The 15,504-nt window shown below is 41.2% G+C and overlaps 2 protein-coding genes across 5 annotated transcripts in view; one reads left to right on the plus strand and one right to left on the minus strand.

Moving 5' to 3' along the window:
- Window positions 1-10,314, minus strand: part of Meig1 (meiosis/spermiogenesis associated 1) — a 15,627-nt gene extending 5,313 nt beyond the window's left edge. Inside the window, exon 1 of one of the 2 annotated variants that reach the window (XM_005354835.2) lies at window positions 10,200-10,314. The gene's annotated coding sequence lies outside the window, so the exon portion shown is untranslated. Of the gene's footprint in view, window positions 1-10,072 lie in introns of both variants that reach the window. The other variant, XM_026783144.1, reaches the window with a different exon arrangement.
- Window positions 10,315-15,039: 4,725 nt separating this feature from the next.
- Dclre1c (DNA cross-link repair 1C) overlaps window positions 15,040-15,504 on the plus strand; it is a 34,977-nt gene continuing 34,512 nt past the window's right edge. For all 3 annotated transcript variants that reach the window (XM_026783038.1, XM_005354840.3, XM_026783039.1), the window contains exon 1: window positions 15,040-15,173. In XM_026783038.1, the coding sequence (XP_026638839.1) occupies window positions 15,065-15,173 (109 nt within the window). In that variant the 5' untranslated portion in view covers window positions 15,040-15,064. The remainder of the gene's footprint in view (window positions 15,174-15,504) is intronic.

Consider the following 15,504-nt stretch of genomic DNA (forward strand, 5'->3'; position numbering starts at 1 on the left):
ACACACACACACACACACACATATGATTTGAAGAATCAAGAGAGGGAAAAATGTGAATTCATTTATTAAAGATACATTCAAGCCAGGTGTAGTGGTGCGCATGTTTAATCCATGCAGAGACAATTGAGTTTCTGTGAGTTTCAGACCAGCTGCTTGTTCCAGGACAGCCAAAGCTACACAGCGAGACTGTATCCGACAACAAACAAACAAAGTAAACCCACTCGAGTGGCTAGAGAGATTGCACAGTGGCTACAGCTTCTGAAGTTTAATCTCAGCACCAACTCAAGCACTCACAGGCACCAGAACCTCCAACCCCTAGGAGGCCCATCAGCACCCTCTGCTGGTCTCTATGGGCACTGCACCCATGTGTACACGGCTTCTTAAGACATGAATACATGTCATAAAAATAATTCTAAAATAATAAAAAAAACTTTTAAAATATTCAAAACTAGTCATATTTTCTATGAAGTTAGTGGCTGAATCACTTTACTGTGTCTATAGACAAATCTTGTTTTCTTAGGTTTGTGGTTTGGCGTTAGTTTTGTTTCCCCATCATTTTTACTCTAGGCTTAGCTGTTTGACAATAGGATGCTTTGATTTGCTTGTATCATTCAAAAATATTTGCATTAAGCAAGAATCATACACTTTTGTTGACTCCCCATGGGAAGCCTTACCCTTTCTGAGGAGTGGATGGGGGTGGAGCAGGAGGAGGGGAGGGAGTGGGAGCAGGGATAGATGTAAAATAAGAAAAGATTGTATTTAAAAATTCTTCATTAAAAGTAATAACCTTGAAGATAAAAAGATATTTTCCTGACTGCCACGTCTTTTGCCACTTTCAGCGTAAGCAACACACAGGAAACTTCTGCAGGCTACGGGAGGAGGAAAAAGGTGCCACACCAAGGCAAAGCTTCAGGAAGGGAAGTTTTTCTCAGCGGGAATGCCCATCTTAAAGACATTATCTATCAGACATCTGGAAATGTAACGCCAATTTCATCATAACAGAACGAGACTATTTCGTGTCTAGTTTAGGAAAAGGCAAACGGAAAGTGAGCCTCGTGAAGCTCTGTGAAGTACTCTGTGCTCGGGATCGCACAGACAGACCACCTGCCCAGAGCAGGTGCTGCAGTTCAAACAACGTCAGCAGGAACTTCCTCGGGTGCTGAACAGCATTTACTTTCAACCTCTGTCTCTGAGCTAACGTATCTATGACTGTGAGGAAAACAGATTTGTTACTTAGCAGACCACTAGGTAAGAATTTTATAATAACAAAAATCGACAGAAGGTATTCCCTTGCTCTGTTCTAACCTGCCCCTCTTATGTCCATAATTATGTCAATGTAATTGACAAATGCATTATTTTTTCACCTGACTTTTGCTCTATGGTAACAAACTTCATTTATTCTCTTCCATGGTGGAAGATAGCAAGCAGAGTAACCTGAATCCATGTTCTCACGCCATGGCCACGCTCACATTTATCTAGAATTAACTATCCCTTACTATCTTTGGAATGGGAGCTACGTTTTGAAGAGATAAACTAAAATTCACAAAGAACTTGACATTCCTTGCTTAAATACTTCAGTGAATATGGGAAAATACAATGCCATTGCTACTTCTGATAGTGACACTCGGGACTTTAAAATGCAGTGCTTTACTTTGGCCATTGGGGCAGGGGGACTAATAAAAATGCATTTGTCTTACTGACATGAAGTGTCTCAGACACTGTGACCTGACATCTCTAGGTGGGAAAGAAGTCAAACAGGAGTGAAAAGGAGAACAGGGCTTTTGTAAAACTTCAGTCATGACTAAAGGGAAATCAGAAAAGCTGGTAGACATTAAACTGAGAAAAACAAGAAACCAAAGTGCCCAGAAAACAAACAAAACCAAACAAACAAAAAACATTGTGGAAAAACCCACATCTGACTGAACTTGATATTTTAAAAAAAAAGATATGTGACCCTTTTATTTTGTTTTGTTTTTATTGAGTTATATATTTTTCTCTGCTCCCCTCCTTTCCTGTCCCCTCCCCTTCTATCCTCTGCCAATGTCCCCATGCTCCCAATTTACTCAGAAGATCTTGTCTTTTTCTGCTTTCCATGTAGAATAGATGCACTTCTGGCTCTCTTAGGGTCCTCATTGTTGTCTAGGTTCTCTGGGATTGTGAATTGTAGGCTGTATTTTCTTTGCTTTACGTCTAAAAGTCACTTACGAATGAGTACATATGATATTTGTCTTTCTGGGTCTGGGTTACCTCACTCAGTATGATGTTCTCTAGATCCATCCATTTGTCTACAAATTTCAAGATGTCATTTTTTTTCTGCTGTCTCCATTATCCTTATCCATTATTCAGTCGAGGGACATTTAGGTTGTTCCCAGGTTCTGGCTATGACAAAAAATGCTGCTATGAACATAGTTGAGCACATGACCTTGTGGTATGATTGAGCATCCTTTGGATATATACCCAAAAGTGGTATTGCTGGGTCTTGAGGAAGGTTGTTTCCTAATTTTCTGAGAAATTGCCATACTGATATCCAAAGTGGCTGTAGCAGTTTGCACTCCAACCAGCAATGCAGGAGTGTTCCCTTTCCCCCACAACCTCTCCAGCATAAGTTGTCATCAGTGTTTTTGATTGTGGTCATTCTTACAGGTGAAAGGTGGGATCTTGGAGTTGTTTTGATTTACATTTCTTTGATGGCTAAAGATGTTGACAATTTTCTTAAATGCCTTTCGGCCATATTAGATTCCTCTGTTGAGAGTTCTCTGTTTAGGTCTGTACTCCATTTTTTTGAGTTCTTTGTATATTTTGGAGATCAGCCCTCTGTCCAATGTGGGTTGGTGAAGATCTCCCATTTTGTAGGCTGCTGTTTTGTCTTGTTGACTGTCCTTTGCTTTACAGAAGCTTCTCAGTTAATTTCAGGAGGTCCCATTTATTAATTTTTTTTCTCAGTGTCTGTGCTACTGAGGTTTTAGGAAGTGGTAGCCTGTGCCAATGTGTTCAAGTATACTTTCCATTTTCTCTTCTATGAGGTTTAGTGTGGTTGATTTTATGTTGAGGTCTTTGATCCATTTGGACTTGACTTTTGTGCATGGTGATAAATATGGATCTATTTTCATTCTTCTACATGTTGATATCTAGTTATGCCAGCACCATTTGTTGAATATGCTTTTTTTATCCATTGTATATTTTTTTGCTTCTTTGTGAAAAATCAGGTTTTCATAGGTTCGTGGACTGATATCCGGGCCTTCAGCTCGGTTCCATTGGTCCTCCTGTCTGTTTTTATGCCAATACCAAGCTGTTTTCTGTACTGTAATTCTGTAGCAGAGCTTGAAGTCAGGGATTGTGATGCCTCCAGAAGTTATTTTATTGTACAAGATTGTTTTGGCTATCCTGGATTTTTTGCTTTTCCATATGAAGTTGAGTATTGTTCTTTTGAGGTCTGTGAAGAATTTTGTTGGGATTTTGATGGGCATTGCATTGAATCTGTAGATTGATTTTGGTAAGATTGCCATTTTTACTATGTTAATTCTACTTACCCAAGAGCATGGGAGGTCTTTCCAACTTCTAGTGTCTTCTTCAATTTCTTTCTTCAATGATTTAAAATTCAGGTCTTTCACTTGTTTGCTCTTCCGATCTCCCAAGATATTTTATGCTGTTTATGGCTATTGTGAAGGGTGATGTTTCTCTGATTTCATTCTCAGTCTGTTTATCATCTGTGTACAGGAGGGCTACTGATTTTTTTCGAGTTAATCTTGTATCCTGCTACATTACTGAAGATGTTTATGAGTTGTAGAAGTTCCTTGATACAATTTTTGTGGTCGGTATGTAAACTATCATATCATCAACAAACAGCGAGAGTTTGACTTCTTCTTTTCCAATTTGTATACCCTTGATCTCCTTTTGTTGTCTTATTGTCTAGCTAGGACCTGAAGTACTATATTGAATAGATAAGGAGAGAATAGAAAACTTTGTTTTGTTACTGATTTCAGTGGGATCACTGTGAGTTCCTCTCCATTTAGTCTGATGTTGGCTGTTGGCTGCATATTGCCTTTATTATGTTTAGGTATGTCCCTTGTATCCCTGCTCTCTCCAACACCTTTATCATGAAGGGATGTTGTATTTTGTCGAAGGCTTTTTCAGCATCTAATGAGATGATCATGTGGGATTTTTTTCCACTGTGTTTATATGGTGAATTACATTGACAGATGTTCGTATGCTGAAGCATCCCTGCATCTCTGGGATGAAGTCAACTTGATCATGGTGGATGATTTTTCTGATGTGATCTTGGACTTAGTTTGCCAATATTTTAATGAGTAATTTTCCATCAATGTATATAAGTGAGATTGGTCTGGTAATTCTTTTTCTTAGCAATGTTTTTGTGTGGTTTGGGTATCAGAGTAATTGTAGCTTCGGAAAAAAGAGTTTGACAATGTTCCTTCTGTTTCTACTTCATGGAACATTTGAGGAGTATTGGTATTAGTTCTTTGAAAATTTTGTATAATTCTTCACTGAAACTATCTGATTCTGAATTTTTTTTTGTTTTGAGACTTTGGTGACTTTCTATTTCTTTAGCAGTATAGTTCTATTTAATTTGCTTATCTGGTCTTGATTTAATTTTGGTAAGTGATTTTTATCCAGAAAATTGCTCATTTCCTTTAAGTTTTCCAATTTTGTGGAGTACAGGTTTTTGAAATATAACCTAATGATTCTCTGGATTTCCTCCATGTCTGTTGTTATGTCCCCCTTTCACTTCTAATTTTTTTTAATTTGGATATTCCCTCTCTGCCTTTTGTTTAGTTTGGATAAAGGTTTGTCTATTTTGTTGATTTTTCTCGAAGAATCAACTCCTTGTCTCATTGATTCTTTGTATTGTCTTCTTTGTTTCCTTTTTGTTGATTTCAGCTCTCACTTTGATTGTTTCCTGCCATCTAGTCCTCCTGGGTGAGTTTGCTTCTTTTTGTTCTAGAGTTTTCAGGTGCTCTGTTAACTCACTAATGTGGGATTTTTCCAACTTCTTTAGATAAGCATTTAGTGCTGTGAACTTTCCTCTTAACACTGCTTTCATTGTGTTCCATAAATTTGGGTATGTTGTATGATCATTTTCACTGAATTTTAGGAAGTCTTTCACCTCATTCTTTTTTTCTTCCTTGACCCATTGATGATTCAGGTGATCATTGTTTAATTTCTATGTGTTTGTGGGTTTTCTGGAATTAGTGTTGATGTTGAATTCTAATTTTAAGCCATAGTGATCTGATAAGATACATGGGGTTGTTCCAATGTTTTTGTTTCTGTTGAGGTTTGCTTTGTTACCGAGTATGTGGTCAATTTTTGAGAAGGATCCATGAGGTGTTGAAAAGAAGGTATATTCCTTTATGTTTGGATGGAATGTTCTATAGATGTCTGTTAAGTTCATTTGTGTCATAACATCTGTTAGTTCCCTTATTTCTCTGTTCATTTTTTTGTCTGACTGACCTGTCCAGTGGTGAGAGGGGAGTGATAGTCTTCCACTATTAGTGTGTGGGTTTTAATGTGTGATTTAAGCTTTAGAAGTATTTCTTTTACATATGAGTGTGCCTTTGTATTTGGGGCATAGATGTTCAGTATTGAGATTTCCTCTTGATAGATTTTTCCTATGACTAATATGAAATGTACTTCTTTGTCTCTTTTGATTGATTTTAGTTTGTAATCTATTTTACTAGATATTAGGATAGCTACACCAGCTTGTTTCTTAGGTCCATTTGATTGGTCCATTTTTTCTAACCCTTTACTCTGAGATGATGTCTGTTTTTGAGGTTGAGATGTGTTTCTTGTGTGTAGCAGAAAGATGGATTCTGTTTTCGTATGCAATCTGTTAGCCTGTGTCTTTTTATAGGTGAGTGAGCCCATTCATAGTAAGGGATATTAGTGGCCAGTGATTGCTCGTTCCTGTTTAGTTTCTGTTGGTGGTGATGTTATTGTGTGTGTTTCCCATTTTGGGGATTTGCTGCTGTGAGATCATCTATTGTCTGTGTTTTTGTGGATGTAGTCAACTTTCTTAGGTTGGAGTTTTCCTTTTAGTACGTTGTGTAGGGCTGGGTTTGTGTCTAGGTTTTGGTTAAATCTGGTTCTGCCATGGCATACCTTGTTTTGTCTGTCTATGGTGATTGAAAGTTTTGCTGGATATAGTAGTCTGTGCTGGCATCCTTGGTCTCTTAATGTCTGCATAACACTTGACCAGGACCTTCTGGCTTTCATTGTTTCTATTGAGAAGTCAGGTATAATTCTGATAGGTCTGTAGTTATATGGTACTGGCCTTTTTCCATTGCTGCTCTTAATATTCTTTCTTTTTTTTTTTTTTTTTTTTTGGTTTTTTGAGACAGGGTTTCTCTGTAGCTTTGGTGTCCGTCCCGGAACTATCTTTCTTTAATCTATATGTTTAGTGTGTTGATTATTATGTGGTGAGGGGAGCTTTTTTTTTTTATTGATCCAGTCTATTTGGTGTTCTGTAATCTTCTTGTATGTTCATATGCATATCTTTCTTTAGGTTAGGAAAATTTCCTTCTATGATTTTGTTGAATATATTTTCTGTACTTTTGAGCAATACTTTTCTCCTTCTTCTATCCCTTATTATTCTTAGGCTTTGTCTTTTCTTCATGTATCATATATTTCCTGGATAGTTTGTGTTAAGCTTTTATTAGATTTAATTTTTTCTTTGACCAACGAGTCTGTTTCTTCTATTGTATCTTCAGTGCTTGAGATTCTCTCTTCCATCTCTTGTATTCTGCTGTTCATGCTTGAATTTGTGGTTCCTGATCGTTTTCTCATGATTGCTCTTTCTATAATTCCCTCGGTTTGTATTTTCTTTATTGTCTCTATTTCAGTTTTCTAGTGCTAAATAGTTTCTTTCATCGGTTTGATTGCTTTTTCTTGGTTTTCTTTAATGGATTTGTTGATTTCTTCCAATTGTTTGTTTGTCTTTTCCTCCATTTCTTTGAAGGATTTGTCATTTCCTCTTTAAGGGCCTCAAATATTCTTCTAAAGTTATTTTTAGGTCATTTTTTTCTGCTTCATCTTTATTGGGGTGTTCAAGTCTTGCTGCTGTAGGGTCACTAGTTTTCATTGGTGTCATGTTGCTATTTGTGGTCTTGAGAATAATTCCTACCTTGTCTATCAATCTTTTCCTCTAATTGATATAGTTGGGCTGTGTCTCTGGTGATCAATCTTCCAAGTGCCAGGGTATCCAAGACTCAGATGGTTGCTCCTTGTGGTGCAGTCAGGGCCACAGTTCTAGTCACCCCAGAGGGCAGACCACGGGTCTAGTCATCCGAGAGGTCACTCGGTGTTCCCGGTCTCCGTGCTCTTCGAGGGTCATTCTGGCCTGCTCCCATAGAAGTTGCTTGCTTGAGGCTGTTCCTGCTGATGTGGCTGGCTCAAGCCTGCTCTGGCTGAGGTTACTAGCTCATACCTATTCCCACAGATATCCCTGGCTCGGGCCTTCTCCCACAGAGGCCCTTGGCTTGGGCCCAGCCCCAAAGAGGTCTCTGGCTCAGGCCTGCTCCCTCGGTGGTTGCTCCTGTGGAGATGTAGCCTTGTACTCATGGAGTATTTAATTTATCCAGTGAGGAGCCTTACTTTTTAGGTTAGTAATAGGGATTTCAGATTTTCTTCCCTTTTTCTCAACTTCTAAAGAAAGTTCCACATCTCTTCTTAGGAAATGCTGTGGTGTTTCTCTTCGTGGATCCAAATTAGTCAATTCAGCAAGTATTTCTGTCCAGTCAGGAACTTGTTGCAAGGGTTCATGATAAGGCTTGAACTGAAGGCCTTTACTTCCGCTTCTAGAAGACCAGGAGGGATGGGAGGGCCCCGAATGAACTTGTAAACCACGCCATACAGATCAACAAATCAGAAGGTGGAAGAAACTATGGCAGCCAAGTGTTCCTTGGTTGATTATGAAGTTTACCGGAAAGATATATAGCTAGATCCAGAAGCGGCTTATTTGGCCAAGGAGGAAACATGGATGGAAGTGCAGTTTAGCATACAGCAAACTTCTTCCCCAGGAATTGAGCCAAACCCGAGCTTCCATGAAACAGTTAAAACTACAGAAACTGTTGGAGGAATTACTGACCAGACTTAACATGCTAGGACACAATTACATCTTGTTGAAGTCCAGATGATAAAATATATCACAACCATTCCAGATAAAACCTGAGAAAGACACCAGGCTGCAGCCCTGGAGGGTTAGGGAATGAGTAAGATGGCCATGGGATAGTCTATAATCCTTACCGTGGTCCACAGAGCAAGGTCTACATTGGGTAGTCTGGGGAAAAAAAGCATTCAGCATGACCGGTGTGCATCCCACCACACTCAACGCAAGAGGTTTGTATATAAATTTGTTTGTAACCAGAAGACACTTATTTTATCTTTGGCACTGGGTCTCATATTGTCCAAGGCGGGCTCGAACTCCTGAGGATGATCTTGAACTTCTGATCCTCCTGGCTTCACATCCCAAGAGACGGGATTTCAGGCATTTGTATCACACCTAGTTTTATGGAATGCTGTTATAAATGTGTGCTAATAAATTGGGGATATTATTTAGCTGTCTTCTCCCCTGATTAATGGTGATGTTCAGGCCTGATGTTTCTTTAAAAACGGCTATTCTCCCAAATATTTTTAGTGAAGCATGTTGGATTTTTTTTGTCCATTTTATTCTACTGCCTTTCATAAAGAATGGGTGAATCTTTGAAATAGCACAAAGTTGTTTTAAAATTCATAACTGCAAAGCAGACTAACAATGTCATCAGATGTAAAGGATATACAAATATCAATGCTTCAATATTAGACTTGTTGCCAGGAAAAAAGAATCCTCAATCTTTTGTGAAAGGAATACTTTTTCATTAATTTTTACTCTGTGAAGACAATACCACAATAACAACTGTATATATATATATATATATATATATATATATATATGTTTCTGTTTTTGCAAGGCTGTGTAAAAACAGTCATTTTCTAGTTTTGCTCACATAAGAATACCTATGCATAGCATTTTAAAATAGTGAATGAAAAAGATATTATATAATACATATTTTCTATAATACATATATGTATCACTACAAACAGGAAGTGGCAATGCTTGAGTGTCTACGTTTTAGAAACCGAATTTCATTAAGCACTATTAAGGGCTATATGTGTACTGGGAGGGGGAAAACATGCCACCAAACTCAAGTCCCTGAGAAATGAAGGCTCTAATGTAAAAGCAGACACCTGCGATGTAGCCAGTCACCGCAAGTTCTACAACAGGAAACCCACAACTTAAATGAGACGGTTTGTTATGCATCCCCCTCTTATGACCTACTTAGTTTCTTCCTCTCCTTAACCCTAAAGCTTATGTCACAAACCTGGGTCCCAGGACCTTTTTCCTTATCGCTCTTGGCCGTGTGCCACCTTAATTACATCTTTCTCTACTTTTCACGTTGAGCGTCTCTTTGATGAGTGTTTTAGGGATCGATCCTGCCTGCTGTCGCTGAAGCTATTGTCCCTTAACGGTAATAACACAACATGACAACATGCCTAATCTAACGGCCCCGACTCTCCTCACATTAATTCATTATCTGTGCTCCAAGCAGGTGGGAGAATATAACTGAGGATCCCTTTAAACTATACGTAAACCTTGGCCAAGATAATGAACGCGACTGTTAATCTGAACCCAGTTTTCACACTGTGTCCGAAACAGAACACCATTTTCTGAACCCAGTCAAAGTGCCGCGCCCCAACCCCAACCACTCCCCAATGGTCGATCCACAGCCCTGATGTGCAAATTAGCGATTGTGGAGCATAAAGCCACCCTTAAGAGCGTTCCCACAGTTAGCGTTCTGTCTGCCAGAAACCACCTTCTTTTTGCCATAAATCACGATTTCTGTAAGGTATAATTTGCCCAGAAGAAGCAGGGCTAGAGACAGTCCTCTGAACCCAGGCATTAAATGGAAAAGCGATTACATGAGCTGCCTCGGGAAGCAGAAGAGTTTAGCTGGGGAGCCTATCCGAAGATGTAGGAAGGGCCAAATAAAGACCCGCCCTAAAAGACAGAAAACCCAGGTACCAGGGTGGCCGGGCGGAAGGGGCGGGGCTTGCGCTCCCGGGGCGGGACGGAGCCAGGGGCACGGTGGTCAGGGCCCGGGTCTTCGCTGCCCATCCGCTCAGGCCCGGCTCCCGCTATCCGCGGTTACCCTGGTTCAGCCGGCCTCGCTGGAGGGTGCTGCGGTGCTTGCGTTCTCTACTCGGGATCTGTGGGCTGAGTCAGCCAGGGGCCAACTGTTGCTGCCGCTGCCGCCGGCTCGTCTCCTAGCAACGCAGTGACGCCACCCCGCCCGCTCACGTAGGCCACGCCCAGCTCCTTCAGGCCCCGCCCCCTGCTCTTGGCGTTTGTGTGCACTTTAAGGGCTAGACTGGGCGAGGAGATCTGTGTTCTGTACAGTGGAATGCACCAGCTGGGAACTGTTCACTGCTGCGATGAGGCGGAGACTCAGAGGCGTTATATAAAAGTCTTTGAGAGAGTAGAGATAGCAGAGGTTCTGGATCCTGATAAAAGATAACTGTCAGTGTGTATAGATTCAAGTAATCCATCCACCATGGTGTCTGGTAATGACTAAATGAAAGTTAACTAACATCTATAGCTTTATTTTCCCAACAGCATCTTCACTAACACTTAATATATCACCTATTTCTTTGAAAAGTGATTCAAGGTCGGTATTTTTGAGTGGAGAGCCATGATGATTTGCTAATAAGTAGAGGGTGAAAGGGAAAAGGACGATGAGTGAGAGCCAGTTCACTGAAAATTCCCAGAATGTAAGAATTTTGTGAGCCAGGTAAACACAAGCCTTGGTTTTTTTTTTTCCTCCACTGGTTAAATTCTGCAAAATTCTTTTTAAAGAGTCACTAAATACTAAAAATAAAAGGATCTATTTATAACTCCCAGATTAATTTCCTTAGCCAAGATATATCTCTGAATTTTAGATTTATCTGTACAATTTGTACTCTACATCCAGAGCCAACCTTTTCCCCCAAACAAAGGAAATTCTGCTGCTTCCATGTCTTCCACTGTGAATAGCTGTTGGCCGGTGTTCTCTGTTTCTCTTAGTCCACCCATCACTGAGACCTGTTGGCTTTGAGATCTCCATGTAAGTCCAAAAAGCCATATCTTTGCAGTTTCTCTTGTGATTACAGTAATTCCCAGCATCTCTCCTCACCTCCACTCAACACAATAGTCAGCACAACCCACTTAAAACCTAAGTCAGATTATGTCTGTCTTGGACTTGGCTTGGGTCCCTGCAATAGCTTTCTATTTTATTCTCAGTAAAAACAAAACAAAACAACAAGAAACCTCTCAGAGACTTACAAGGCCAGTAAAGATTTAGGAATTTGCATACTACCCATTCAGATTTGCTGTCTTCCTCTATAGTCCTGGATCACAGATGGCCTAACAGCTCCTAGCGTGCAGTAGATGCAAACAGAGGATGCTTAGGATGAATACATGCATTTCACCACCGCACTGCTGCTGGTTCCGCTCTGACGCAATGAAGGAAGCAGGATGACAAGGGAGTTATGCGGGAGGTTCTTCAGAACACAGTGGCCTTGAATGTAAATCTGGACTCTGCTTATTGAGAATGTGACCTTGTACAATTTCCATAACAACAACCTTAAATAACAAAAACCTCTCTGCTAAGGTTGCCGTGAAAGTGAAATACAGAACACTGAAGGCATCTGGACCCACACAAGGGACAGTGATAAACTACTGCAGTCTACAAACAAAGATTTTTTTGACTACTTTACTTGCCAACACCGTGCCTTAGTGTTCAGCTCAGGGTCTGTAACATGATAGAGAGTGAGTAGTTTGTTGAAGAAATGAATAAATTTTGACCATCAGATTTCCTGGAATATGACAGTAGCTTCTTTGGTTCCTTTCCTGAGAGCTGTGTATTATTTCATATAGATTTCGTACATGTAAACTATTTTTAAGTCTCTCTCTCTCTCTCTCTCTCTCTCTCTCTCTCTCTCTCTCTCTCTCCGTGTGTGTGTGTGTGTGTGTGTGTGTGTGTGTGTGTGTGTGTGTGTGTCTGAACGTGGATACTTCTGGAAGCCTGGGGCATTGGATCCCCTGGATCCCCTGGAAATAGAATGACAGGTGATTTTGAGACACCCAATATGAGACATGAGAATTGAACTTGATCTCCCTGCGGGAGCAGTATGAAGTCTCAACGTCTCAGCTGTCTAGCCATGGACAACATATTTTGATTATATCCACATCCAGCCCTCCCTCCCATGCTCCACAGACATCCCAGCAATTCACTTCCACCCTTCATGCCTTTTCTCCCTGCCTTGTTTTTGTAAAAAAAAAAAGGAAAAAAATCTGAGCCCACGATGGCCGAAAATAAACTCAAAAGCAAATACATGATCAATCCCAGGTGATTGTACCAAGGTGCATCTGTGTCAAATTGCCTAATTTCCCGAAGTCTCAGTTCTAGAGTTTGTTGTCGTTTTGAGACAGGGTCTCACTGTGTAGTTCTGACTGACCTGGATCTTGCTATGGAGAACAGGCCGGCTCCAATTACACAAAGATCCACCTGCCTCTGCTTTGTGCCACTATACCCAGAAGTCTCAATTTTAAACATAAAACACACATACTCTGCATTACACACGCTATCATGCCACACAACGCCATACCAAAGAATTGCTTTCAAATAGATCACTTTATGATTTATTATAAGCGAATGTTGGGTTTCATTGCCTGTGTCATATTTGTTCGGTGTTGTGTAAAAACTTGTAAAAGGAAAGATTCTTGAGTGGAAAAGGTAAGCTGTAAGAATCTAAGTGTACATGTTGCTGACGTTGATAACTTACATTGATAACTTGAGTCTCACCATTATTTCCTACTGTATACATGATAAAGAGGAAAGAAGTGAACAAATAAACAAGAATAAGAACCTTATTTTGCCTTTCCTCTTGAGGAGTTTCAACTTAGGAACAATTCTGCAGATAACCAGACTCAATGCACAAGTTATTGTTCTGTATGGGCAACCCAGCCACAGCAATAGTCCCCGTTATCCTAAGACAGACCATCTTATACAAAACCAAGGCTTTGTCAGTTCTACTGTGGTAAGATGTGTACATTAGTGACTATGTCTAGACTACTTCCCTCCACTGCCTGCCTTCCCTCTTCCCCCCAATTCCTCTTTATGAAAATCTGTATGGGAAAGGAACTGTTATGGCTGCAAGAGCAAGCAAATGTTATCTGATCTTGGCCTTCTGGCCTGTCTCCTGGCATTATTCCGGGATCACTTCTCTCTCTGGGAAATACTGTTTGGCATATTCTTCACTTCCGTGGTTTTTCGAGTGTGCTGAACTCTGAAGGCGTATCTTAGTCAGCTTAACCGCTATGGACCCGTAGCTCTCATCTCACAGGGAAGAAGCATTTATTTGGAGTTCTTTTAAGTGACCATGGGCCAGGAACACAGACTTAGGTCACCCTAAATTCTATTTTCCAATGTGGAAACAACATTGTGAAGTATTATATAACAAAGAAAGTCATAAACCAAGGCATGTTTAAAATGCATTTCTGGGCGGGCTGTGGTGGTACATACCTTTGATCCCAGTAGGCAGGCAGATCTCTGTGAGTTCAAGGACAGCCTGATCTAACAGAGTGAGTTCCAGAACAGCAGGACTGTTTCACAGAGAACCCGTCTCTTAAAACAAAACAAAACAACAACAACAGAAATTCTGGACACACCAGAGAGGCAGATACAGAGAAGGTGGGGAAGCTCTTGTATAGGCCCAAGATGCTGTCTGACAACATTCTTAGCTTTTGGGTTGGTGGAAACTAGTGGTCTGCTAGATTAATAGATCCAAAAGGTTCTCATCTGTTAGTCACAAGAGGTTAATTCCAACACAGAGGTGGACAAGGAATGGCCATTTCCAAGGGTGAGAAGTAGCCCCAGATAAGGTAATTAGCTCCCTGCCCTTTGGGGAATTTTCCTTCCCACCTCCATAAGGCTTGTCGAAGTGTTCAGCATAGCAAGATTTGGAGGTTCTGGTTGTTTGTGAACAACAGCATCTAAGAAGAACTTGCTAGGAAGGAGACAATAAAGACCACTGACAAAAGTCTTTGTGGATCTTATTAGTGTTACCATGAGCTTTCCCAAACATTGTCCTCTCCCTCCGTTTCTTTATAGACATCCTTCTGGCTTCCTAAAAATACAGCTCCAGTGATTACTGGAGGCTAACAGATCAACAGGATCTTTACTTTTATTTTTCTTTTCCTCTAAGAATCTACGTCTGAATTGTAGCCTTCGAGACATAGTTAGCTTATGCACACCGTGAACAAGCACCAACAGACTCTATTAACAAAGAGTCAGAGGTCGTTTTCTCTTCCTGCCCTCGTGGTTATCCTGTAAAATACAAACTGGGAAAAGAGGAAAAAAAGGAAAAACTCGATCTTCTGTTGACAAGAGGAAATGCAAGGCAGTGTTATTAGAAAAGGGGAAGCTCCCTGGCCACTATTTCCAGCTGTGTTTTATTTCCTGCATCGATTACTCCACAGCTGCGGGCAGCTCTGCACCAGGGCACCAAACACTTTTGGTTTCCTTTGTTGCTTTCTGGCAGGATCGCGACTCTCCAGTGACCTGCTGTGAGATCGCGGCAGGCTCAGTGAGCCTTGCATTTCATCTTGTCAGCAGAAGATCGGGTTCTTTTTTCTTTTTTCCTCTTTTCCCAGTTTGTATTTTACAGGATAACCACGAGGGCAGGAAGAGAAAACGACTTCTGACTCTTCGTTAATAGAGTCTGTTGGTGCTTGTTCACGGTTGTACTTAAGCTAGTGCACAGCTCTTGCAATTATTTAAACCGAGAGTCCTGGGACGCGGGCACAGGACTGGATGCTTTTAGCTCTGCCCCCAGCCGCAAGGCTCCTTTGATTGGACGTGGCTGGGCTCGACCGGCCTATGGGAGGCGGTGTACAGGTTCCCGGAAGTGGCGGCACCCAGGGTCAGTGTGCACCTCGGCTTCCGCGGCGGGTTTAGGGGCTAGCCTTCCTGGCGCTATGAGCTCCTTCCAAGGACAGATGGTGGAATATCCAACCATCTCTATTGACCGCTTTGATCGGGAGAACCTGAAAGCCCGCGCCTACTTCCTTTCGCACTGTCACAAGGGTGAGTGAGCCCCTCATGCTATCTACTGCGAGGGCACTGAGGCTGGAAATGGTACGAAAGGTCGGGACCTGGTCTAGGGGAGAACAGGCCGCGGACCCAGCGAGGCACTGGAAAGCACCCCTGGTCCCAGTCTGCTCTTAGCCTCGCCTTTGCTTTTTGAGTTCAGTACGACCTCTGTAACCCCAACTCCGGTTGCAATCTGACAGGACCCTGTGGTAAGGCTAAGCTGTTAGAAGAGCTGGTTGCTATCCTAAGAGAGGTTTGGTAAGGTTTAGTTAGCTCTTGCCCATACCTCCCTAACTCTTGTTTGTCACTCGTAAAGAAAACATGT

The sequence above is a fragment of the Microtus ochrogaster genome, chromosome 16 (genome assembly GCF_000317375.1).
Source record: "Microtus ochrogaster isolate Prairie Vole_2 chromosome 16, MicOch1.0, whole genome shotgun sequence".
Lineage (NCBI taxonomy): Eukaryota > Metazoa > Chordata > Mammalia > Rodentia > Cricetidae > Microtus > Microtus ochrogaster.